The sequence below is a fragment of the Abramis brama genome (assembly GCF_963993115.1).
Source record: "Abramis brama genome assembly, chromosome: 9".
NCBI classification, from domain to species: domain Eukaryota; kingdom Metazoa; phylum Chordata; class Actinopteri; order Cypriniformes; family Leuciscidae; genus Abramis; species Abramis brama.
The window spans coordinates 14506106-14532808 of record NC_139971.1 but is presented as its reverse complement, the minus strand read 5'-3'; the positions used below and the strand labels follow the sequence as shown (position 1 = coordinate 14532808).

Sequence of the window (26703 nt, the reverse complement as noted above, 5' to 3'; positions counted from 1 at the left end):
AGCAAGAGTTGTTGTGTAAGCTTTTTGTTATCATCCTGTGTATTACCATTATGCCAATTTAGAGTGGTTCATTATATTTTCTATTAAATGTAAAAGGGGTTCTGGCTTCTCAAGTTAAGATACAGTACACAGCATGAAAGATTCCACCCCTCTGAAAACCAACAAATTCAGAAATGCGTCTTTACATCTAGGACACATTTAAAAAAATTAAAATAAAATAAAAAATAAGATATGTTATGTTCAGATGGGATCTAATCATTTATGCTGTGTACTGTACTTGCCTCATGCTTTCTCTTATTAGGTTATTAGCTTACAAAAAGTTAGATGATTAAGATCACTGTATAATATTTTAATATCTAATTTGCTGGGTTTAAGCTGGGTTTAATAATTTGCTGGGTTTCATTTTGTTCCTCTGTATTCTGTAGCAAATTCTGAAAAGGCATTTGTAAGCTATAATTCATGCTGTGTACTGTATCTTAACTTGAGAAGAACCCCTTTTACATTTAATAGAAAATATAATGAACCACTTATATTACGTAAAAATTTAGATTTTAGACTTACAATGCTAATAACCATGGAAATGTGTCATTACAGTCTGTAAATATCTCTTAACAACACAATGAAATCACTGGTAAGACTTCCTGTTAATGAAGTATCTGTTAAGAATATATTCTATATTAACAATGCAATCACATTACACATTAATAAACCACAATAAATAAAACAAATTAAGTGATGTCTCATGTCTCAAGTCAAGTGAATTACGGGCCATTGGACAGGCGTCCAATCACAACCGACTTCTTGAAAAGGGGAAGTAACCAATGAGGTTATTAAAACAGTAAGTCCCGCCCCTCGACTGCCAAAAATAAAAGTGTTTGAGCGAGCAAAAGCAGCAGGTGAGAGAACAAGGGGGTAAGCAAGCACCCGGAAAGCGTAGCTTCCATGGGGGCAGCCACTGGCTAGCAAGCCATCACCTGCTGTTAGCATTACATTGACTCCTATTCATTTTGGCGTCACTTTGACAGCGAAGTGGCGTCTGAGGCGTTTAAAGACTCCATTTGTCCATTATTTATTTCTAAAGAAACACGACAATGTATAAAAGGCTCCATTACCTTGTATCTTACGTTATGGCCCCGTAGAAGCCGTTTTTGTAAAAATAGGCTAACAATTGCATCATAACCACGGGACTTTGCACAGTAGAGACATTACCGTATAGACAGGAGGAGAAGCTTGCAGGCAATCGGGGGGACGTGGAGGTAAAATTACAAAATAATTTATCAGAATACTTACCAAAAGTTGCTCCTGCTCCTAGCTCATTGACAGCTCCTACTCACACTCTCCATCTCTGCAAGATTCGGAAGGGAATGATTCAGATTTCTCTTGGCACAGCTACTAGAAGACAACTGTCAGACAGGTTGCTCACGTCACATCTACGTTGTCAAGCTCAGTTTGAGGCTGCGCAGTATGCTCAGTCATCAGGAAGTGAGTGCTTCTAATTGACTTCACTTTTCTCCACTGAAGTCTATGGGGTCACTGTGTCGATTTATTTTACTGTCTATGCGAGAGAAGATTGTCACCGGGTGACATGGAAGGAACATTGGAAGCGGAACGAGTTCCCCTGGGGGGAGACTTCCGGTGCGACACCAGGCCGGTTCCGGCGGCCTGTCATGGCCGACCGTATTGACGAGCGGCAGCAGCTAATCAAGCGGCCATTGGAGCGCGTGTCTCCAACGGGGGATTTAAAAGCGCCGTTTTGAAGAGGCACAGGAGGCTGAGGTGGGGAGGCAAAGCGGTCGCGATCGGGCAGAAGGCGAGAGAGAGAGGCCGAGGCCGAAGCAGGGAAGGGCGGAGGAGGGGGAGAGAGGCAAAAGCGATGGGGCAGCAACAGAAGCAGAGACGGGAAAGATAAAGTGCGGCTGAAGCGTGGGGCACGATTGAGATCGAGAATGGATAAGAGACTGGCCAGTAGGACTGGGAGAACGGAACGAGCGCAAGCATCGTTGGATATACAGATCACGACGGTGGATTGGCCGGCCCCGACGAGATGAGTGAAGGTATACTTTTCACTGTGAAGTGGTGTGTCATTGCAGTGTCTGAAGATTGAAGTGAGCACGTGTGAAGATTTACAGTGGTTTGCATGCACGAGTATGGGAAAATTAAACGCTATCAGCACTCTTTGTCCGGGATCGTCTAGCCCGGTGGGGCGTCAGGAAATAATTTGAACTGCTGTGGGTAAAGCTCTGTACAGGTGTCCCAGTTCATGCCGCTGTGGTAAAGAAAGGGGAAGTTCAGCGCTGTGTGTCGTTGTGAAGATCTGCAATCTGCCATTGCTGTCTTGTGGTAAGAGAAGACTCAGTTATTAACTGCTGGATTCTGTACTCACCATTGTTGTTCTATGAACAGAGAGATCCCGTTATCCGCCGTTGCATTCTGCCATTGCTGTCCTGTAGTAAGAGAAGACTCAGTTATTAACTGCTGGATTCTGTACTCACCATTGTTGTTCTATGAACAGAGAGATCCCGTTATCCGCCGTTGCATTCTGCCATTGCTGTCCTGTAGTAAGAGAAGACTCAGTTATTAACTGCTGGATTCTGTACTCACCATTGTTGTTCTATGAACAGAGAGATCCCGTTGTCTGCCGCTGCAATCTGCCATTGCTGTGAACAGAGAGATCCCGTTATCCGTCGCTGCATTCGGCCATTGCTGTCCTGTGGTAAGAGAAGACTCAGTTATTAACTGCTGGATTCTGTACTTACCATTGTTGTTCTATGAACAGAGAGATCCCGTTATCCGCCACTGCATTCTGCCATTGCTGTCCTGTAGTAAGAGAAGACTCAGTTATTAACTGCTGGATTCTGTACTCACCATTGTTGTTCTATGAACAGAGAGATCCCGTTATCCGCCGTTGCATTCTGCCATTGCTGTCCTGTGGTAAGAGAAGACTCAGTTATTAACTGCTGGATTCTGTACTCACCATTGTTGTTCTATGAACAGAGAGATCCCGTTTCCGCCACTGCATTCTGCCATTGCTGTCCTGTAGTAAGAGAAGACTCAGTTATTAACTGCTGGATTCTGTACTCACCATTGTTGTTCTATGAACAGAGAGATTCCGTTATTTGCCGCTGCATTCTGCCATTGCTGTCCTGTAGTAAGAGAAGACTCAGTTATTAACTGCTGGATTCTGTACTCACCATTGTTGTTCTATGAACAGAGAGATCCCGTTATCTGCCGCTGCAATCTGCCATTGCTGTCCTGTGGGAAGAGAAGACTCAGTTATTAACTGTTGGACTTTGTCCCCCCACACTGCTGTTCAGTAAAAGGAGATGACCAGCTGCCGGCTGGCCTGAGTCTTCCTCCATCCAAGACTCCTTCGACCTGTTTCAACGAGCGGCCCCTACAAGGAGTTCTGCGTCAGTGACATTCCCTTAAAGTTGTTTTTACATTCAATAAAAAGAATCAAGCTTTTATATCACGTCGTTGTCTGGCCTCTTGGTGTACTTTGGTGTAGCTCCTCCGGAGTGGTGGGTGTCCTCGGCCCTAGACCTGTGACAAGATCAAGCGCGAGAGCGGGCAGAATGATCATGCGCGCGAGGGCTTGTATTGCGTGCAGAGGAGATGTCATGTGCACGTGCAGGGTTTGAATGAGCTTGCGAGTTCCCGTTTCCTCGCGTGTAGATCTGTTATCCTCTCGCGGAAGTCATTTTCCGCGCACGCCAGCATCAGTTGTGCGCTTGGTTCTTTTAGGCATTGATTTGCCGCCATAAAAGAGCCATGGACCACAAAGAGCTTACGAGGCATCAACAGGATCTCATTGTTAAAAACAATGTTTTGCAAACATTTGCGAAAACAAAAATTGCGTTCAGATGAGAGCTACAAAAAAAATTGAAAGGCATTAAATATATCATGAAACACATTGAAGACAGTCATCAACAAGTGGAGACAATAGTATAAGTGATATTATCCAAAATTTATGAGAAGACAAGGGAAAACTGGTCAGGGTTGGCTGTTAAGAGGCCTAGAGCAACACTAAAATAGTTGCAGCTCTTTCTGGTTGCTCTCTAAATGTGACCACTATCTCCGATATATCTGTATGGATTATGGGGCAGGCTGGCACACCTTTTCTAACTAAAAAAACAACAACAACAAAAACAACAACATCCAAGCCTGGCTAAACTTTGCAAAAACATATCCAGTCTTCCAAAACCTTGGTGGAAAAATGTGTTGCGATGAGTGTGATGAGACCAAGAACTTTTTGGCCAGATATGGAACGTTTTTGAAAAAAGAGTTGGAAAATATTGATGAAAAGTCATGATGTGCCAAGCTGATAGACTCCTATCCGAACAAACTGAGTGCTGTAATGAAATCAAAGGGTGCTTCGACTAAGTATTAGTTCAGGGGTGTCAAGTCACCTTTATTTATATAGAGCTTTTTACAATACAGATTGTTTCAAAGCAGCTTTACAGAGATAACAGGAAAATAATGCAACAAAGTTTGTTTCTGCTGTATAGCAGATTTAGAAGAAAATAGTGTCATAGTCCAGCTATTTTGGTTGTAAAAATAGTGTCATAGTCCAGCTATTTTGGTTGTAAAAAAGTTATTAATTTAGTTAATTTATGATGTTTTATTAACAAAGTTCGGGAGGAGCACGTTCAGATAATTACACTTATTTAAACAAATGTGGAGCACATTCAGATAATCAAACCTAATTAGACACGAGTGGAGCACACTCTGTTAATCAACCAAATCAACGAGTCAAGAGGTGTATATATACAGCAAACTTACCTCCGTTCGTTGACAGTTTAACAGCATCCCTCCACCACCCCATCTCCTCACTTCTAGTCCTAAATACTCTTACAACAACAGGGGGAGTACTCTGGGTTCGGGCAAAAAATTCTGAGCTCGGAGCCCTCCCCCCGGACAGCACGCCAAATACGCATAATCTTTACTCTGTTTAATTTATGTAAATGTGAGCTTGTGAAACGTATATATAGCCGCTCTGGAGAAAACAGTGATGTCATCGTCCAGTTCAGTTCAGTTCTCATATAATGGTGTCAATGCAGGCAGATCAATAATAATGTTGAATAGTAAATGTCCCCAACTAATCAACCCAAAAGCCAAAGGTGGCAAGGAACCAAAACTCCATCAGATGACAGAATGGAGAGAAAAAATACCTTGGGAGAAACCAGGCTCAGTCAGGGGGCTAGTTCTCCTCTGGCCAATGAACGAACAGTGTATTATTATGATTGAGGCAGCAATACAGGTCAGAAGTCAGATTGGATCAGAACATTCCGAATTTTTATCCAGTTTCATCTGGTTGAAGATCGGAGTCATCACGCCAGTATGGAGACGAGTTTGTTGAGGATCAGTACCGATGGCTGTCATGTCGATGAGGCCTTCACAGAGGAGAGTCTAGTTGACCCCAATATATGCTGATGCTGATATGCTGACTTCAGGGATGCGTTGTGGTCGTGTCTAGGATCTACCGCCTGCAGTTAATTCTGATATTCTATACTCATAAATATGGTTTTTTAAAGGTTCTTTACATGTAGTAACAATTCTATTTAGTACAGTATCATCCTGAAGAACCCTTTATATGCTGAAATGGTTCTTTGTGTTAGAGTTTAGGGTTCTGACCGGGATACGGCAAAAGTTTAATCTATCAACTAGCTCCGCTGGTCGTTGGTTGTAGCGCTATCCTTTTGCGTGCAGAGGGAATTTGAAAGACAACCGTTTATCCCGCCCCTCAGATTGAGCCCTGCCATTGATGTGTTCCCAGACCCAACATCTTGATATGGGTCTGGCTTGTCAGGCTACTTGCAGATACCATTTCTTTCTAAAATGGAACATAGTTGTGAGGATACTGCCTTTTATAGTATTTTTGACAGGGTAGGTTTGAGATCGGCCTGTAATTGACAAATTCTCTAGGATCAAGTTGCGTTTTTTTAATAAGAGGTTTAATAATAGCCAGCTTAAAAGTTTTTGGTACATATCCTAATGACAAAGATGAATTAATGATACTAAGAAGAGGATCTATGAGCTACGGAAGCATCTCTTTCAGTAGCTTAGTCGGTATAGGATCTAACATACATGTTATTGATTTAGATGATTTAAAGAGTTTAGACAATTCTTCCTCTCCTATAGCAATGAATTAATGGAATTTTTCCTCAGGGACACTACAATGCACTGTCTGATGCGATACTGTAGTAGACGGTTGCATAGTTATAATTTTCTCCCTAATATTATCAATCTAGCAAGTAAAGAAGTTCATAAAGTCATTACTACTAGGCTGTTTGGAAACTTCAGGAGTTGAAGCTTTATTTCTTGTTAATTTAGCCACTGTAGCAAATAAATACCTAGGGTTGCGTTTGTTTTCTTCTAAGAGAGACAAAAAATTAGCAGATCTAGCAGTTTTTAAGGCATTTCTATACGCAATCGTGCTCTCTTTCCACAAAATGTGATATACGTCTAATTTTGTTTTCTTCCAGCTACGCTCCATTTTTCTGGCTGCTCTTTTGAGGGCCTGCGTATGCTCATCCCACAGCATTGGACTATTTTCTTTAAGTGCAAAGGAGCAACAGTGTCTAAAGTGCTGGAAAAGATAGAGTTGGTGGTTTCTGTCGCAATATCGAATTCTTCTAAGCTATCTGGGATACTGAGGAGATGAAACTGACTGGAGGATTATTTATAAAGCAATCTTTAGTGGCAAAAGTGATAGTTCTACCATATTTGTAACAGTGAGTCGGCTTTGCAGTCTTGGCTAAATGAAGTATACATGAGACTAGATAACGATCTGAGATGTCATCGCTCTGCTACAGAATTTTAACTGCATCAGCAATGATTCTGTGTGATAATATTAGATCTAAAGTATGATTACAACAATGAGTGGCCAGAGCATATTACAGTGTCTGACATCGTACTTGCGAGTTCACACACCTCTTTAATGTTAATTTTAGTGATCTCCGACTGGCGAAGTCCAACATCATTAGTGCCGAAGTGAATAATAATCTTAGAGAATTTACGATTAGTGCATTAGCCAGCACTTTTAAATTTGCTTTGATGTCAGGCGCTCTGGCTCCCGGCAAACTTGTGACTATGGTGGCTATTTTCTATTTTGGTGGTTCCAAAATATGAACCATATAGTGGTTCTATTTTCACGTTCTGTGTAATAGAATCACCAATAACTAGGGCCCTTTCAACAGGATTCTCAGTGGATTCTTAGTGGGGAGAACCTGTTTGATGTTCTAATCAGAACGGAAGAGCGGTGTTTTGTCCTGTGACTATGCCGTCTCACAGTCACCCAGTTCCCCTGCTGCACAGGCTCTACAGCCGGAACCGAAAAATGTACGTGGTTCGTTAAGCTAGTTGCAAAAGCCCTTATCTTGCATTCTTACTATCCTTGATTAAAGTTTGGATGCGCGTCTCCAATTCTGATATCTTTTATGTCAGTCTGACTATCTCTCTGCATTTATCTCAAGTGAAACCCTCACCACTGACAGAGAATGCTATGCTATACATATGGCGGGCAGTGCAAGTGACAATAACAGGAGATGACATGACTCACCGTGTTAGTTGACTTATCCAACTCACCACGGTTGTTTGATGGACTTATAAAAGGCGCGATGAATGCTAGCGCGTTGTGTGAGCAATAGTGATTTAGATTAAAGCTAGCGATGTCAGATCAATGTGACAGACAAAATTAGATAATATCAGATATATTGCGATGATTAAATTATATTAAGCAATATAAATGGCAGGGAAGATAGAGTTTAAAAGCAAAGCTATGTGGAGCTACAACATAATTCACTCAGGCAGACAGGAAACCGCCATGCAAAAGTGAAAACGGGCCGTCTGGGAAGAAGAGGAAGAGTGAATTATACAGGCTCCTCTACAAAGTGTGCACACTTATGCAGTTAGTTATTCCAAGTTTTATGTACTTTGGTTTTCAGTGGCATTGGATAGGTTGTAATTTGACATTAAACATGCAAAAACTGATATAATTTCTCTCTTTTTTAAAAAAAAAGCTGTTTTAAAAGGTGTGTAGACTTTTTATATCCACTGTAGTATCAGATATATATATATATATATATATATATATATATATATATATATATATATATATATATATATACACATATATACAGTATATATATATATATATTTTTTTTTTTTTTATTTTTTTTTTTTTCTCTCTTCTCCTTTTCTCCCTTGAATTAGTTTGTCCCATATCCTCCTTACCCAACCCATTTACACAGACCAGATAAGCAGACCTGTTGTAAGGTTCTTATTGGTTTATATTTAGAAATTAAGTTGTAAAAATAGTATTGGCAAGTATATAGTATGTACAATATCTTAAACACATATTAAGTAAAGTAAGTTTATCAGACTATTTATTTGCTATATAAAGGGGCAGAGACACACTTTCCCCTTCTCTTCTAGTTACCTATACAAAGCGGTTTCACTATGAGAATGACTGTATAGTCAGTCTGCATAAAAACTGACATTTAAATCTGAATCACCCCACTCCACATGGAAGTGTCTGTTAAAAGTGTACCTTCACTGCTGCATGTTTACTGTTAGTGGAACAGAAAAAAGAAAAATAATAATGGCCAGAATATCTATATTACACCCACTGCATCTGCTCCCTACATGGACAGCCACCAAAGGGCACCATCTCCTGAGTTTTAGTTCCTTCTCTCTAAAGAGGCCATTTACACGACACCATTTTCAACTAAAAACTGAAAACTTTTAAAGCATTTTGGCCATTCATTTACCATGACAACAGCTTTTTGGGGGCCTGAAAACACAAACTTTTGAAAACAGGTTTCAGAGTGCAAGTTTTTGAAATACTGTTATTGTATCTGTGTAAACTTCAAAAATGCACATTTGTGAAAACAGTGACGTTCTGCGTATGTGTATTACATGTTGAGTCTACAGGAACGTAGTTTTTCTTTACAAAGTGACCTTGCCAACTACTGGCCTGGCATGCATAACAGCGTTTTTAATCATTTTCGCAGATCCGTGTGAACAGGGATCATTTTGACAACATTTTCTACTGTACGCAAAAAACACAAAGGACAAACGTTTCCATTGTTAGTACACCGTTGTCTACAAACGTACCCTCAACCTGCTTTTTCCATATTCCTCTGCCCAGACTCATTTCCTCTTCGTATCTGTTTCCTATTAGTCCTGGACTATTTAAGCTCATTGCGTTCACTCACTCTTCACTCTTTGTTAACCTAGCCTGCAATTCTGAGCATTTGTATTACTCTCGCTTTTTCTGTGTTTGCATTTACATTAAGGGCCAGATATACGAACAGCTTGCGCCAGCGCAAACTCTCTTTTGGAGTTAAAAAGCTACTGTCAAGATTTACTAAAGACACACAGTGAAAAATTAGCGCTGAAAAGGCGTCTTATCTTATTACATATGCATTTGTATGAGTTTCCCTTTCAGGTGCAAAATTTATGGGAGGAGAGGAATCACGCAAGGATGAATCACGCAAGGTGATTTACTAAGGTTTGCGCTCATCAATGTACTGGTGTTTGCGTCATTATTTACCGCCCAAAAAAAGGACGTCTTTTACCAGACACTAACTGGTACATTGCGTTGGTCATTATGGAAATTACTTGTGTGTGTGTGTGTGTGTGTGTGTGTGTGTGTGTGTGTGTGTGTGTGCGTAAATTTGTTCCCTGTACGGGAAGTCGCAGTGACAGAAACAGTGACATTCCAGTTTAATTTTCAAGGGAGTAAAGCTTGTGTTTATGCCATTAAGAAAATTACATTTTGTCAAATAAATTTTGTTTTAAATAAATGTTAATTTAAAAGCAGCATTCCTCAGTGTATTATGTTACCATTAGAGATGCGCGTATCAGCTCTCTAGCGTCGCTGAGTCCGCTGTTGATGGTGATCGTCCATTTATCATCACGCTTCACACATAAGAGTAATTGTAATTTGACCATCGGGTGCGGATCGGGTGCAGATATCTAAAGAAAATATCAGAGAAAATTATTGGTGTGGGTGGGTGGCTGGATGTGTTTTTGGCTGCGGATTTGGATGACGTTGGAGCTGATCCGCGCATCTCTACTAAGCGCCTAGACTGAACATGTAATAAACATCTGCAGAACATCACCGCTTTCAAAAATTTGCATTTTCAGGCCCCCAAAATGATGTTCTTGTCATGTAAATGAACGGCCAAAACAATGGGAGGAAAAAATATAAATAATGTAAATAATGCTTTTGCGTTCCCCTGAGAAACTTTGAGTTTGCTCGCAAAACCTTTGCATTCCCTCGCAAAACGTTTGTGTGCCCTCGTCCTCATTTGTAAGCTGCCAGTAAGACAAAGACCGCTGATATGTTTTAGTAGAATGTTGTATTCTACTCAAGCAATTTTGTTGGTCAACATTCAGCTAAAATTTTGTCACACCATAAGAAAAATGCCCAGTAATAGAAAATCCCCTTTAATAAGCTCTTGTTCTCTAAAATCAGAGCCTGACAAATAAACTACCATTACAGAGACATTAATAATATTTTCTGAGTTCAGATGCTCATGTTGCAAGCTTCTTGCACTAATGACATTCACGTGATAAGCTGTGCTGAACTAATGCAATATCAGCAAGTCCCCCTCAAACCCGAGTTCCCCTTATTCACTTGTAACGACTGAGACAAATCAGACACAAGTATTAACAAATAATCTTTCAAACTCCACAACCAACAAGCAAACTGTGTCAAGCAAAGAGTGGTCTGTGACAAACCACCAAATGGTTTTATGACCCCATATGAATACAAGGAGGGGTACTCTCACTGCATTCCTTGTAAACACACACCTTATGTCCATGAGAACCGGCTTCATCACATTATTTCATGGATAAACCTTGCCATTTGGCCCAAAATCATGACCTACATGAATCATGCAGATCAGTAATAAAAAAATTTGGTGGTGGTGGGTCATGATGACCATTCATAAAGACCAGCCCCCTTTACTGGTGATATGTCCGAAAAGCCAAACACTGAAAAGATGTAACACTCTTACACCACACATCATGTTCTCACGCGGTGAAAAATACATCGCCGAGCAAAGAGGACTCTGACAACGCACTGAAAGACAGGAAAGAGCAGGTTACTTTCCATATGAAACAAAGTTTTAAATTTTGTAATTTAAGAAATTTTAAGAATAAATACCATTTTGTGGCTTTTTAATGTGTTGTGACAGATCGCTGTAGCGCCTTAGTTCAAGCGGCTTGTGAACCAATCATCTCATTAATTTATAGATTGACTTGAATGAACATCAGAGGGATTGTTATTTTAACCGCAGAAAGACATCAGTACACACCATTTTTCAAGTTCAAGTCCACCGACATTAATCTACTAACTCTCCTGACTGCTTTGTCAAACAAAACGGCGGATTCTGCGTTATGATTGGTTAGATAGCCTGTAAATCAAACTCCCAGCGAAGTGTGAAATTGCGCCTTTTACATTTCCTACATGTCACGGTGGAAAGCCAAGCGGACACTGGTGGCCAGACGCTCATCAAGACTGTGACAAGACAAGTGTCTGGTGAGTAATATTATGGTTTCTCTTTTCTGTGTTTGTGTACCCTGTGTTAATAATAGCTAGCTAGTTCAGACCTGACATTAGTAACTTACAATGAATTTAAGATAGCTGGTACAGTCAATCACCTGTACTGTCTGAGCTAGCTAGACAGTAGGGCTGTGCGAGTAATCGTATTTTTATTACAATTTTGGCGTCCATCGATTATGAAAACAAGATAATCAAGGTAAACCGATTATTGTGCCGCTGCCGCATTCTGTCCCGCGCACCTCCTTTCGTTCCACCCACTTTCGTTCCACCCTAAGCCAAGCTTCACATCCAAAACAGCCGAATGACTGATGTAAAATTCAGTCTACTGTTGCCAAACTGCGGGACGTCCTTGATATTAAACAGTGTTATTAAAAGCATATTAAGCTGCGAAAGAGACGCTGTTCCCTCCTGTGCGCACACTCCGAGACTGGGCAGAATGCACATAAGCAAAGTATACTGTGGGCTTCAGATACGCGCCTAAATGGTCAAATATCCTACACACATGTATCGAAACGCCGTTTTGGTAAATATCCTCATAAACACAGTCGGTTATATCTTAAGTGAATGTAAACATTTGAGAACATGTTTGAAACGTGTGTGTAACTGTATATATTGGGTCCGTGCGTTAGCTCTTAAAGTGACAGCAGCCAACATGACTGCTGCAGCCATTAATGTTAATCAAACAAGAAAAGACAAAGATAAAAATCACCCACTGCTCTTGAATGAATAACTTTTGTAGTTTTAAATAAGTATTAGTCTATATTTAATGTATACTGCAGTGTTATTTAACATTTGATTACTTTATTCAGTATCTGTTGTAGGCTATTACTTATCTGAATACCACTGTTAGTACATCTTCCTGAAAAACCTAAAACACTGTATATTTAATTTGTATTTTTGTTCTGTTGTATTTTTTGTCGGTTTTGTTTGTAATTAGTTTCTTTGTTCTTATATCAATGCTGACTGTTTACTTGTCTTCTGTAACTGTTTTGAGAACATTTAACAGCCCCAGAAAAGAAGTAATCGACAAGGAAGTGAAGAATAGATTCAAATGGAGCTGGTTACAAGAGACTGTCCATGTAGAAGGGAACGTCATATCTCTTGATTGCTTCTGTAAAATGTATACACCAGAAAAGGTTATCTGCAACAATACAATTAACTATGGCACAAGTGGAAAGAGAGCACTACAAAAACATGTGGAGCATCCAAAACACATGAAAGCATGGAAGATCCAAAAACAGAACATGTGCATTGAGATAACACCAGCTACTAATACCATCATGACAGCCCCACCAAGAGAGCTAAGCTGGGCCCGGTTCCCCGATAACGCTCACTCTTAGCGCGCTAAGAAGACTCAAAAGATATATCTTACCAAAGTTGTTCCTAAGTGTGTTCCCCGAACCATACCTTAGGAAGCTGCTTAAGATATACCTTCTTACGTGCGACGTTACCGGGTGCTGTCCGTGGCGATGGTGCTGAACTGGTTGATATCGATGGCTCGAGAATCAATTATTCTCTCGTGCAGGGGCTGTTTATGTGAGAAAGCGGTGTTCTTTATAAAAGAAGCACTTCAGAAATAGTTGAAATTGCATTTATTAGGACTCATGGGATATTATAAAAAATAATCCAAACTATAATAGCCTAGCCTACATATTTTTAAATTGTATCATATATTGCTGCCATAATAACCATTTCAAATTTGTACGTGCTTTCTTCTCTTTCCCATTTTTGTTCGCTGAGGTGGAGCTGCGATGAAATATTGTTCTTGGAAATACTTTCCAGCATTTCAGTAATAAAAGTGTAGGCCTACATCTCGGTGCTCGGCAGTGATCAAAAAGGGTTTAAACAGTGGATTTTGAATCTCGTCTTGTAAACTCAGAGATGTGGATTCAGACGGCAATTAAATTACCACACGACCTGTTTGTCAAAAAACAGTAGGTACTAATTTGGCCAGGGATTTTTACGCGGGTTGGGTGAGAAAAACCACTGATATTATGGATTCGGACGGCACTAAAATCACCGACTCACCCCTATAAATGTTTAAAATACCATACAAGCCCATGAGAAACAATATTAGCGTCCGAATAGGACTTAACTGACAGTAGCCTATGCTTTCACTGGCCTTTAAAAGCGCTTTTTAATTAAATTAATAATATTGTATAATAATATAATTAAAAATCTAACAACAATCAGTGTAATGACAATTTTATTCTTTGCATGAAAACATTTGAATTAGCCTAATTGAATACTGTCTGGGTGTATTAAAACTATAATGTAACTATATTCGTATAGACCTGCAACAGTGATAAGGTAAAGCTTAGAGTGGTCCAGACCAACCTTACGAAAGTGTTCTTCTTACAGAAGATATACTTAGCGTACGAACGTGTCGGGAATCGTGCCATAACGTTAAGAGAGAGGTTAAGGAATAGGTTAAGACCTACTTAGTGATAAGAACGTTTTGGGGAACCGGGCCCAGATCAGTACCTCCTCTATGTGACCATGTTGCACAAGATCAAGTAAGTGTTTTTAGATCAGATCAGAACCTATTAAACATAAATACTTTTTAAATAGACAGAAATCCCATGTTTTAATGTTTTAAAAGCAAACAGTAGCTTACTTGGTTTTTAACAGCATTGAAAAGTAGAAGTTAGTAGATGTAGATGTTAATTTAGCGAAACAATTCTTATTTCAGATTATACGTAGTTTTTAAATCATGTTGTTTTTCTTTGTTTTTCAGGCACTTTTTATTTGCTTTATTGCAGAGCATTCTCTTCCTCTGTCAATTGCACCAGGAATCATCAAACGGCCCAGGATTTGGCTAAAGACCCTAAAGCCATCTCCCAACTCTCTATGGACAAGACATCTGCTTCATACAAGCTCACACACAGTGTGAAAAAGACCAACCTAGATTACATTCTGGAAGAAATAATAAGCTTTCCCTTCACCCTCAACATTGACAAGGCCGCCAGTAATACCAACAAAAGGGTCCTGGGTGTCCTTGTTAGCTACTGGTCTCAGAAAATCGGGAATATGGTCGTTCAACATCTTGCAGCGTTGGAGCTCACAACCGAGACATTTGAGTCAGTTTTTAATACACTACATAACCTTTTTGAAAAACATGACTCTGTGCTATGATGCTATGACTCATGACTCATGTGCTATGATGAGGGGGTCTAAGAATGGTCTGGAGACAAAGATCAGGGAGCGACGAGCCCCACACCTCCTTCACATTGATGGAGACTCATGCCACCACATCCACAATGCCAGTAAGAAGTTCTGCAGTCCATTTGAGCATTGGGTTGAGGCTCTGCTGTCAGACCCACACACTGACCACAAATGGTCAGTCGACATGAAAGAATATCTCAGAGAAATCTGTTGCATAATTGGAGTCCATTTCTCTCGTCCAGAGTGCTACACCCCCCAGCGTTGGCTCTCAGTCTTTGATGTCAGTGTGGACACGCATGTGGGATGCTTTTGTTGTGTTTTACTATGCCTTCTTGAATAAAGAAGACTAAGATACATACAAGGAGGTTGTTGATGCTGCTCTACAAAAGCAGGGAGTGCAGGATGCAGGCAGGAACTGGGTGAAGGAGCTGTGGCAGGAGCTGGGGTCCAAGTCCAAGAACTTTACAGATGAAGGGAGGAGGAAGAAGGTAAGAATTTGCAAGAAGTTGAGAGAAAACCCCAGTGAATCCTAGTATAGGAGGGGAGGGGATCCCATCCTAAAGCAGTAGTCAAGTCAAGTCACCTTCATTTATATATTGCTTTTAACAATATGGATTGTTTCACTAAGAGATAATAGGAATTTACCGTAACAGATTGTTTATGCTTTACAACAGCTCTAGGATAAAGTTATTGTTTTAAATGATTGATTCACTTCCGTTGCGAAGATCATTAGATATTAACGTAGGGGCCGCTAACACAACACCATTCTAACACAACACCATTCTAACAGCAAAATCCTTAACACGCTCTGGCCACCCATCTGCACAAAACAGTGCCTGGTGTCTTGAGAACGCACTCCCTGAAATAGGTTCGAAGGTGCAAACGATTATCCGTTATCTCTGCGCAAACCCGCGAAAATGCATACGTTGGCAACATGCGCATTACGTGTTCAGTCCAAAGGTAAGCGTGTTTGAATATATATGTGCACAGGCGTGAGTCCTTCTTTATAAATCAACCCTCAATAAACTACTTGTCTGGCCTTAAAAATTTATAATACAGAAATTTGTTGTCGTGTCTGCGCAGCCACACGAACCGAAATTATCCCAACAACATTTTATCTGTACTGAGGTGAAGGGAAGGAGCCTCCTCTGTCACGATCAATAAACAGGAAGCAAGGATGCAAGTAATCTCTTTTATTGAATGTAGTAGAAGTAGAACAATGATAACAGGCAGGCAGGCAGGCAGGCAGACAAGCAGGCAGGCAAGCAGGCAGGCAACCAGGCAGGCGACGCAGGGACTAGATGGTCAGATAAAGGTGCTGAAGTGAAGTGATGATGAACAGTGAAGAATCCAGATGAAAACGAAAACCAGTTGAACATGGAACAGGAAACGAGGACACGAACTGAAACTCCGACTGGACTGGATACACAAACACTGGAGACATCAAACAACGATCTGACAAAGAGAGGAGATTGTGATGAGAACTTATAGGAGAGTTAATGGGCAGCAGCAGGTGCGGGGAATGAAATCAGCAGGCGCGCTGATCAGCCGTAACGAGCGGTAATGCCCACTCACACACACACAGAACAACAAATACACGAGACACGAAGAAAACAGTGAATTCATGAACCGTGACATCCACAGGGGAGGGACTGGTTGACACTTCAGGACTGTGTTGTCATCGTGTCCAGGTGTAGGTCCTTCATCAGATCTGGATACGGCCTGGATCTGGCGGACTGCAGTAAACCTCGGATAAACAGAGAGACTAATATTAGAGTAGACGCCATCCTTCTTATGATGTAACAAGTACATCAGGATTTATGGGGAGTGTTCCCGGTTCCGGCTGACCTAATCTATGCAGCCTAACATTGAATTATAGAAGTCTATAATGTGTTATGTGTATGCTAGGCCAAGGAGATATGTTTTTAGTCTAGATTTGAACTGACAGAGTGTATCTGCTTCCTGGACAATGTTAGGAAGTTTGTTCCAGAGTTTTGGTGCCAAAAAGGAAAAGGATCTACCACCAGCAGTCGATTTTGATATTCTAGGTATTATCAACTGGCCGGAATTTTGAGATCGCAATAGACGTGAAGGACTATCATGCGTTAAGAGCTCGCTCAAGTACTGGGGAGCTAAACCATTTAGTGCTTTGTAAGTAATCAGCAATATTTAAAATTGTATACAATGTTTAATAGAGAGCCAATGCAGTGTTGACAGAACCGGGCTAATATGGTCATACTTCCTGGTTCTGGTAAGAACTCTAGCTGCTGCATTTTTGGACCAGCTGTAGTTTGTTTATGAAGCGTGCAGGGCAACCACCCATAATAGCATTACAATAATCTAGCCTTGATGTCATGAATGCATGAACTAATTGTTCTGCATTTTTCATTGAGAGCATATGACGTAATTTAGATATATTTTTAAGATGAAAAAATTCGGTTTTACAGATACTAGACACGTGACTTTCAAATGAAAGATTGGTATTAAAGAGCACACCCAGGTTCCTAACCGACTACGAGGACTTGACAGAGCAGCCATCAAGTGTTAGACAGTATTCTAGGTTATTACAGTATGTCGTCCTGTTTTAGTCCAAGGATCCCAAAGTTCACAAGCTCCATGATGAACAGGAAATACTAATCTGTTTCTAATCTTTGATATGCAAGTAGCATGGGTCAGCCCTGGCCAGGCGTGCACTCTTTGTTTTCTGTCCATTTCATGGTCCACAGGTAGAGTCAGCATTTAGTGAGATGGGCAACATTTTGCATGCTAAAGCTGCCAACATCATTGTGGAGACGTATGAGTCCTATCAGGCAAACAAGTACCACCTGAAGGCAGGGGAGCAGTCTGCCACTCAGCTCTACTCTCGGAAGAGCAAACATGATCCTGTAAATTTTACGTTCTGCAGAAATGTGAAACTGTCAAGCCAGAGATACAGAACGCAGCTCAGGCTTAAACAACAAGCGGAGATGGACAGGTTGCACCATTTTCACTCAGGCAACCCACCTGAGGGTAAGAAAAAGGAAAAAGATGCCATTGTTGCTGCAGCCCTTCACAGCAGACGTGAATTCAAGCGCTTACAGGTGATGAAGAGCCTGGTTAGAAAGGCTAAAAAGAAATGAGGTCTTCTGTTGGACTGTTTAAATCTTTACATAGAGAGAACTTGCACTGTTTCAGGTGTTTTATGGTTTCAGGTTCGAGTTTATGGACCATAACTTTTCTCTGTAATGATTTGTAGTTTGAGTGGAATTTTATTTACTGAATTTATTTACTGATTGATCTGTATTGGTTGGATCAATCACAGTTGTTTTACTGTATTGGATCACTCACAGTTGTTTTATTTACAGAACTACAGAATAGCACTTATTGCCCTCACATGATGTTAAGATGTCCTGATTTGTATTACTAAAAATAAATTCTAGCTGTTAAATATTTTTAATGTGTCACTCTTCACAGTTCCTGGTAGTTCATGCAGTAAATGGCTGATTCAGGTGATTAAAAAACAAAAAGTGCTTCACGCTGGGTCTTAAAAGAAAATTCCTGCTTTTTTTCACTCTAACAATCACATCACTAATGATTATTACTGTCTGGTATGTTGTCTCTTGTATTGTATTTTGTTCTATGCATGCCTCATGATATAATTATTAGATAATGTACCCTATTACTACTTAGTCGAATAATCACTTGAGACATACAATCATGCATCCCATTTCCCTATGTGGTCACACATTCTTTTATAGTGTTTTTGCCTACAGGGCAAAAGCACTATAAAAGTGTATAATGATACATACATTGTTGTATGATACATACAACAATGTATGTATCAAAATACATTGTTGATACAAGACATCAAGCCATGTGCAACTTGCAACAGTCGAACTAACCGTGCAAGTTCATCATATCTTCTTCATTCAACACAGAAAAAAATCGATTGCAATGCCATCGGAACCATCAAATCAGGAACTTTACGAAACTGCTTCAACTGCAACGGCAATGCAAGTATCGTACAGTTAATTGACTTAACAAAGGTTTAATAATAAGCTGTGAATCCTTCTACAAGGCTTTGAAAATAATAAGCTCATGGTTATTTTCATAGTTAAATGAATCTTTTCCATAGCTTCATAGCTTTCTGGTTTCATTCTGTCACTTACCATTTTACCCATGTATGTGTGATTGTGTGTATGTATTTGTTTAGATTAGTTGTGTTTGTGATTAAAACTTACTGACTAACATTAAAACTGTTAATAAAACTTTGGTTAAAAATTTGGTTCTGATTCTCTGCTTGCAGCAAAGTCAATTAAACAATTTCTGGTCTTGTTACACGCTCTAAGTGCTGTACATGCTAAGAAAGAATTATTTTTCTGTGGCCATGAAAAATTAGCCTGGCTCCGCCCTCCTGCGTACTTCCGCTCAATTTTATTTCCCTTCAGTACTACGTCTGGGATTGTGGTGTATTCTTTGGTTTTCTCCGGCCAAATTTTTGACAGCCCAATCAGTGAACAGAGGGAGTGGCTGAGAACGATGACGTTGATGCCGTGCGTTAGTTTGAGTTGTAGGGTTACGTCACGACCAAAGGTTAGCGATTGGTTATGGCAGATCCAGAGTGACTCTGGGCAGATCCAATAGTTTTAAACTTCAACAGAATACCCGCCTACAAGGAAGTTAACGCTTGTCAATGGAGAGAGGCCAGACTCTCTGTACAAATGAAATGTACGAGAGTCTGGTAGAACCAGGCTAATGAAAAATACCCTTTTCTTAGAATTAATGAATAATCAAAAGTGTTCTCTGGACAAACTGATTAATTGATTGTAACATTAATTTAGCTACATCAAGTTGATCAGATTAACTGATCTAAATATTCATAATTAATCATAACAAGTTATGATTAATTATTAATATTTCCTCTTTGAGCTAATTTGTTACACACTCATTTACCCCTTCATCCTCCAGTGTGAAGTTGAACTAATTGTTCAAGTCAATTTTACAGTCACTTTAAGATCACACATCAGCTCATCAACACACACTGGAGCCAACTGCAACAGGAAAACCCCATTCACACCTTCATAGAACAACTGTAAGAATACTCAGAAAACCAATGCAGACAGACCTACCTCCAAAACCACAAATGGTTTTGGCATTTTGAAAGAATACAAATCAGAAAAGATGAACAATGCAGTGTTCTGTTGGCAGAACTTTTAGCAAAAAGCAAACTTTTAGCATTGATCAATGCAGTATTTTTCAGCTAACTGGAAGTGATGCGTCTAGTCCTGGAAAACTAGAACTGAAGATAAAACTTAAAATGTAGATATCTACAACGGTAGCAGTTTTTTGCTTTTAACATAATGTTCCACAGCAAGAAATATGACATGCACACCTTACCTAATCTATACTGTCCTTGTTATTCATAGTAACTTCTGTCACGGAATGGGTAGGTGGAAGTAGCGAGGACTCAAGTGCATAAAAATAAGGCTTTTATTAAGTAATCAAAAATAAAACAAAACTACAACAAAAACTCCCCATGGGGGAAAAACAAGACAGGCATAAGGCATCCAACAAGAAACACGAGGGAACATAGACAATGAACCAGCACAGGACTGTAAACACAGGGAGACTAAATAGGGAGCAAACAAAAGAGGGTAATGAACAAAGCAGGTGGGGAAGATTAATCAATTATCAGGTAACGAGATGGGAGGGGCTAGACAATGGACAGGAGAGCACATGGCACAAGGAATACAAGACAAGCCATGTGCTCACAATAAACAAAACTAAAACACAGGACAAACTGGGAATGCCAGAGCTCTGTCAACAACCCAAGATGTAACCCAAACAGAAGTGACAGAACTCTGACATTACCCCCCCCCCCCCCCCCCCCAGGGGGACGCCACCTGGCGTCCCCAAAGTGAGACACCAAAAACAAGACCGGAACAAGACTGAAGGACAACCACAGACAAGACAGGCAGATCAAAAAATAGAGATAATGAGGGGAGGGAGGGTAGCCAGGGAGATTCAGGCGGGTCAGGATTCCTGGCTGCGGTCCAGGGTGGAGCAGGCGGCGGCCAGGGCGGAACAGGCTGAGCAGGCATCAAGGGCAGAGCGGCCTGTGCAGGCGGCCAGGGCGGAGCGGGCTCTGCAGGAGCTTCGGGCGGCCATGGTGGAGACGACCATTCGGGCGGTCATGGTGGGGACCACCCCACCCCCGCAGGCTGTGCAGGCGACCGGGACAGCGCAGGCCCTTCGGACGACCAGGGCGGAGACGATCCTTCGGACGGCCATGGTGGAGACGACTCTTTGGGCGGTCATGGCACAGGAACAGACACCGGCGCAGGAACAGACACCGGCTCAGAAACAGACACCGGCTCAGGAACAGACACAGACTCAGGAACAGACACAGACTCAGGAACAGACAGAGACACCGGCTCAGGAACAGGAACAGGAACAGACACCGGCTCAGGAACAGGAACAGACACCGGCTCAGGAACAGGAACAGACACCGGCTCAGGAACAGACACAGGCTCGGCGGTGGCCATCTTGTCCGGAGACACTGGCTCGGTGGCGGCCATCTTGTCTGGAGATACTGGCTCGGCGGTGGCCATCTTGTCCGGAGACACTGGAACAGGCTCAGGAACAGACACAGGCTCGGTGGCAGCCATCTTGTCCGGAGACACTGGCTCGGCGGTGGCCATCTTGTCTGGAGACACTGGAACAGACACAGGCTCAGGAACAGGAACAGACACTGGCTCGGCGGTGGCCATCTTGTCTGGAGACACTGGAACAGACACAGGCTCAGGAACGGCAGACGTGACGTGAACAGTCTCTGGATCGGCAGACGTGACGTGAACAGTCTCTGGGTCGGCAGACGTGACGTGACCAGTCTCTGGATCGGCAGACGTGACGTGAACAGTCTCTGGATCGGCAGAACCCATGTGCTTTCTCCATGCATGCAGAACGCCCAATGCATAAAACGTGAAGAGAGCCCTCTTGGCCATGGCAGGACTGATGGTGGAAAACTCTGGGACAACTGGGTCAGGGACCACCGAAGTCAGGTCCTCCTGGACCACCGGGCCTGGGACCACCGAAGTCGGGTCCTCCTGGACCACTGGGCCTGGGACCACCGAAGTTGGGTCCTCCTGGACCACCGGGCTTGGAACCACCGAAATCGGGTCCTCCGGGACCACCGAGCTTGGGATCACCGAAGTCGGGTCCTCTGTCACCAACCCTAGATGTAACCCAAACAGAAGTGACAGAACTCTGACAACTTCACTGTAAAAAATGATTCTGAGTTTTAGTCAGGTGGACAAGTAAAATGATGTCCTGTCAACTTGCAGTGTCTCACTACACAATAGGATGAGTTATAACAACCTCAACTTGAAGGGAAATTGACAACTTTAAATCTCTAAGTCATGATGACGTACTATTTTAACAAATTTGAGGCAGACGTGCCATTCGCCATTTTCTGCATGAGAAGTTGCTGATGCAAGAAAAGATGAAGGAGCCCGTGTAACGATTACAGATGGACTTTATGGACTGCAAATAATGAAAAGAGTAAGTATACCCTGATTTGTGCTTTCTTTTTCGTTAGTCCTCATCATCCGCGTTTTGATTTCAGGCAATCACATTTTGCAAACTAAGACAACTTGATTAGTAATCAGGAGCCACACGCACTGCCAGGCAAATTTTTGCTAGCTTTGACAGTAACGTTAGACACCAAGCTGCTGTCGAGACGTGAGCAGCAAAAAGAGAAGTCGTCTTTGACTATTGTAAGTTCATGTTGATAAATAGATAAAACAGTGAACATATAAGTGACTTTTTTAGCGTGTTCTTAATCGGATTTCATTATCGTTAGTTTTTATCATAGAAACACTGAATGAACAGTAATATCTGAAGCAATGCCACCAGTCCATATTTGTGTTTAATATGACAAAAAAGCATTTTTATTTATACATGGTTGCAACAACATTTAGTTCTAATTTGTTGTTATATTATAAAAATGCTTGATTGACTTATGTTTCTTAAACACTCAGTTGTTATTCTTTTAATGTTTTTGAGCACGTGCAAACGGCGAATTCTGTATAGCTAACTTGGGCGCTGATCTTGTACTAATGTAATGTCACAACTTTTTGTAGTTTAATAATCACATGATTAAACATTTATGTCATTTGTGTTGACTGTGAAGCCCTGAAGAATCATGAAATTCAGAATTACGTTATTTGTAGAAAAAATTTTCACATAATAAAAGCTATATTTACAGCATTGCACAATTTTATATTACCAGCAACATCATCAGTATAATATCCAATGCATCACCCAGCCATAGAAATAAAAATTGTTGGTATTTTTTTCCTCATTGAAATTGGGAAGTAAGATGTTCAGTGAATATTTCTGTATGCAACGTGTATGTGTACTCAGCTGGATTTGGACTTTTTTGTTTTTTATTTTCAGGATCAGTACAGTGCAAGCAGAGTGGAAGGACAACTCCATATCGATGAGGTGGTTTTGCAAGATTTGTAGATTTTCCTCGCCCAACCAGCGTGCCCTAATCACACACTACAAGCTGAAACACTGCCATCTGGCAAGTCACTAGGCGCGTTTCCATTAAAGATTTGCGCAAAACGATTTTGCGTTTTTTTTTTCTAAATGTCGACAAAAAACTATTGCGAAATGACTGCGTTTCCATTAACCAATGTTATGCGACTAAAACTGAATTTTGTCCTCTTGCCATAAGTCATTCCAAAAATCATAGCAATGGACATTGGTAGGTTTATGTATCTCAGCCACCGCACTGACCATTATTATTAATCAAAGGAGACGTATGTGTGTTATCCAATCATTAATGGCAAGGAAAGACCCTAGCCTTATACTTGAGAGTGTATACTTGAGGGCATTTCTTTTAGGTTTAGAATCCAGTATTCCTGTAATTTTTCTGTCTTTTATGAATTTAATAAAGAACTCTGTCTTGTATTCTGTCCAAACATACCGCATCATCTAAGTTAGGTGACCTGCAAATGCGCAAAAACTGTTTCTATTGTAGTTTTGTGAAATATTTCTTTTTCGAATTGCCTGAAAAACCACCCCATGCGAGCGTAAAAACTTTTTTGTGATAAATGGGAGTTTTTGCGAAATTGAGTTTTTGTTTCCATTGGGCATATTTTCAATTTGCACAATTTGAAGGGTAATGGAAACGCGGCTATTGTCCACGCCCATGCATCTTTTATTGTGTATGCACATTTAGAAGTGAACTGTCTCTGAAGAAGAATTTAACTTGCGACCATAGTCATTGTGTTTAAGCCTCCTCAAAATTGCTTAAAGGGGTCATATAATGCCATTTTTGTACAAGCTAATATGATTCTTTAGGGTCTAAATTAAAAGTTTGTAATATACTTTAATTAAAAATTCTCATTAGTATTGTAAGAAAACACTCATTTTACCTGGTCAAAAACAGCTCTGTTTTCAGCACGCCGTTTAAGTGCATGTGTCTTTAAATGATAACGAGCTTTGCTCACCCCGCCCCTCTGTTCTGTGCGTACACCGTTTGTAACACAATAACACAATAACCATAACGCGTTGTTCATTATAAACGTGGGATTATGAATTATATTGAGAACGTCATACATAGAAAACATGCCGTAATGTACCCTGAGTGAAAACAGCCGCATTCATCGTGAAGTGTGCAGAAAGCGATTTGCAAAGATTAATATAAATATTAATGTAAAGGTTAATAAAACGTTACACTCACTTCTTCTTCTAGAGGTGCAGCAGGAACACGAATAGTTGGTACCGATCCTTTTTTCAGGAGCAGCTTCTTAGCAAAATCAGCTTTATACTGACCTCGTTTGTAAAGCAGTCTGGTGTGTGAAATGATTCGCGCAAACATGAAAGCATTGACGTTGATTATTCCCTTCGAAAACAAACTCAGCCACTGCATCTTTTGTGACGTCACAAAATCAAATGGCTTGATTTGAGAGAGGGGAAAACATATAAGAAGATTAAAAAAAAAAACACTGGATGGATTTTTATCATTTTATGATGGTTGTGTCAGGCACTGCCAACACACATTTCAGTACAATCAACTTGTAAAAGTGCATGTACCATTATATGACCAGTGTTGGGGTAGTTACTCAAAAAAAGTAATTAGTTACTAGTTACTAGTTACTTCTGTAAATTGTAATGAGATTACTTTACTAGTTACTGCATTTGAAAAGTAACTTCACTACTTATTACTTTACTTTCCCATTTCTTAATTTACCCGGTAGATAAGGACAAACATCATAGCCCTATCATCACTTAGCCTGTCCACATAGTGTTTATAAATGTAGCCTATACAAAATGGCATGTAAAACCATATGAAAGAACAATATCCATGTCTGCACAAAGAAATATGCCTCACTGTAAAATCCACAAACAACTGGATAAAGGACAAATGTCCGCGGTGGTAGACACATAATCAGGGCTGGACTGGGACAAAAAAAATCGGCCAGCATTTTGCCCATAATAATAGTAGCACACTAATAGACATATATTGTAAAACAAATGCACTGAAAAATAAAGGAAACTTTCACAATTAGTTTTGTACTAATTTCTATACTTGAAAGAGATAAGCACATGATCTTTTATTTTGACGGAAACTGCAGCTTTTATTTTGGTGGAAAACATGGTTTACAAACGCGTCTCATTTAATGTAGAAATGTGGAAATAATGCGTTACTGGGTAATGGGTTCCTCATGATGACACAGCCTAGTGTTTTGAAAGTAACTGTTAGTTAGTTCTGCTTACCGCAGGCTCTACACTTTCTCAACTCTGTTCTGATCCTCCTCACAATCCTCATCATCAGACACTGGAGCTGATGAAGGTCCTGCTGCTGCAGAAAACATTTTGACAGATTTTACAGCGTCTGCTTGAAGGGCCTGTGTCTATTTTTCACGCTATTTCTCTGCACATTCCTTGCGACAAAAAAACAGAAAAAGAAAAAAAGTATGAGATGTCGGCCCAAAAGGCACGTCAGCCCACTGGGAATCTCCCGGTAGTCCCGATGGCCAGTACTTGCTGCCTGGGCATAGAGTGCATTTCACGCAAATATTTTTGTCCTTTCGAGCAATAAACTGAAAGTAATGTGAATATCGCCACTGGCCGAAACCCCCTGTCTCCGTCTCCGTCTCCATTTCCCGGGCCGCTCCCCTTTGCACCAGCAGCTACGTAACTCAAATCGATCTCTATGACAACGGTGCAAGCACACACACACACACACATGCACGCACCACTTAAACAGATCAGAGCTTTACACGAAGGCAAACACGGCTTGGGTAACGCAGGAAAGCGCGTTCCTATAGTCTAGTAAAGTAGTGTAGTTACCGATATTTTTAGTGTAATGCGTTACTTTATTTCGTTACCCAAAAAAGTAATATCGTTACTGTAATCCGTTACTTTGTAACTCGTTACCCCCAACACTGTATATGACCCCTTTAAAGCAACATCAAATGTGAACTGTGTAATTTTTCAGAGGCTTGCAGTGTTTCACAGTATTTTGCACATCTTACCACACACATTAAAAAGAAAGAGCCAGTGAGGTGCCCCTTTCAAGACTGTACTTTCCAGACCAGTGTGTACAGCACTTTCCATGCTCATAAAAGTAGGAATCATCGCCACAGCACTTTTAAAGATTTTCTAACAGACTTGTATCAAACTTGCATTCCTGGTGATTCAAACCCTGAAAGTGCAGACTCTGAAACTCATTCATTCAGCCCAGATTGCTCAACAGTAGATAGTGACATAGATGTTGAAGACCTATATGATTTGATTAAACACAAAGTAGCATCACTGTTACTTCGCATGCAAACAACTCTACATGTCTCAAAGGCCACCACACAGGAAATTGTAAATGAGCTTTGCAGTGTTTTATTCAATTGTGCAAGAGTTCACTCCAAGAATAATTGAAAATGTATTGGTTAAGCACAATTGTGTATTAACCAATG

The 26703-nt window shown here is 40.7% G+C and overlaps 1 protein-coding gene across 8 annotated transcripts in view; it reads right to left on the bottom strand.

The window, feature by feature from the left end:
• Window positions 1-26703, bottom strand: part of dusp22a (dual specificity phosphatase 22a) — a 164058-nt gene that overhangs the window by 11923 nt on the left and 125432 nt on the right. For 4 of the 8 annotated variants that reach the window (XM_084123517.1, XM_084123515.1, XM_084123519.1 and 1 more), the window contains one exon: window positions 20196-21953. The exons of the other annotated variants lie outside the window; for them this stretch is intronic. In XM_084123517.1, the coding sequence (XP_083979643.1) occupies window positions 21034-21953 (920 nt within the window). In that variant the 3' untranslated portion in view covers window positions 20196-21033. Of the gene's footprint in view, window positions 1-20195; window positions 21954-26703 lie in introns of those variants that run through there. 8 annotated transcript variants of the gene reach the window in all.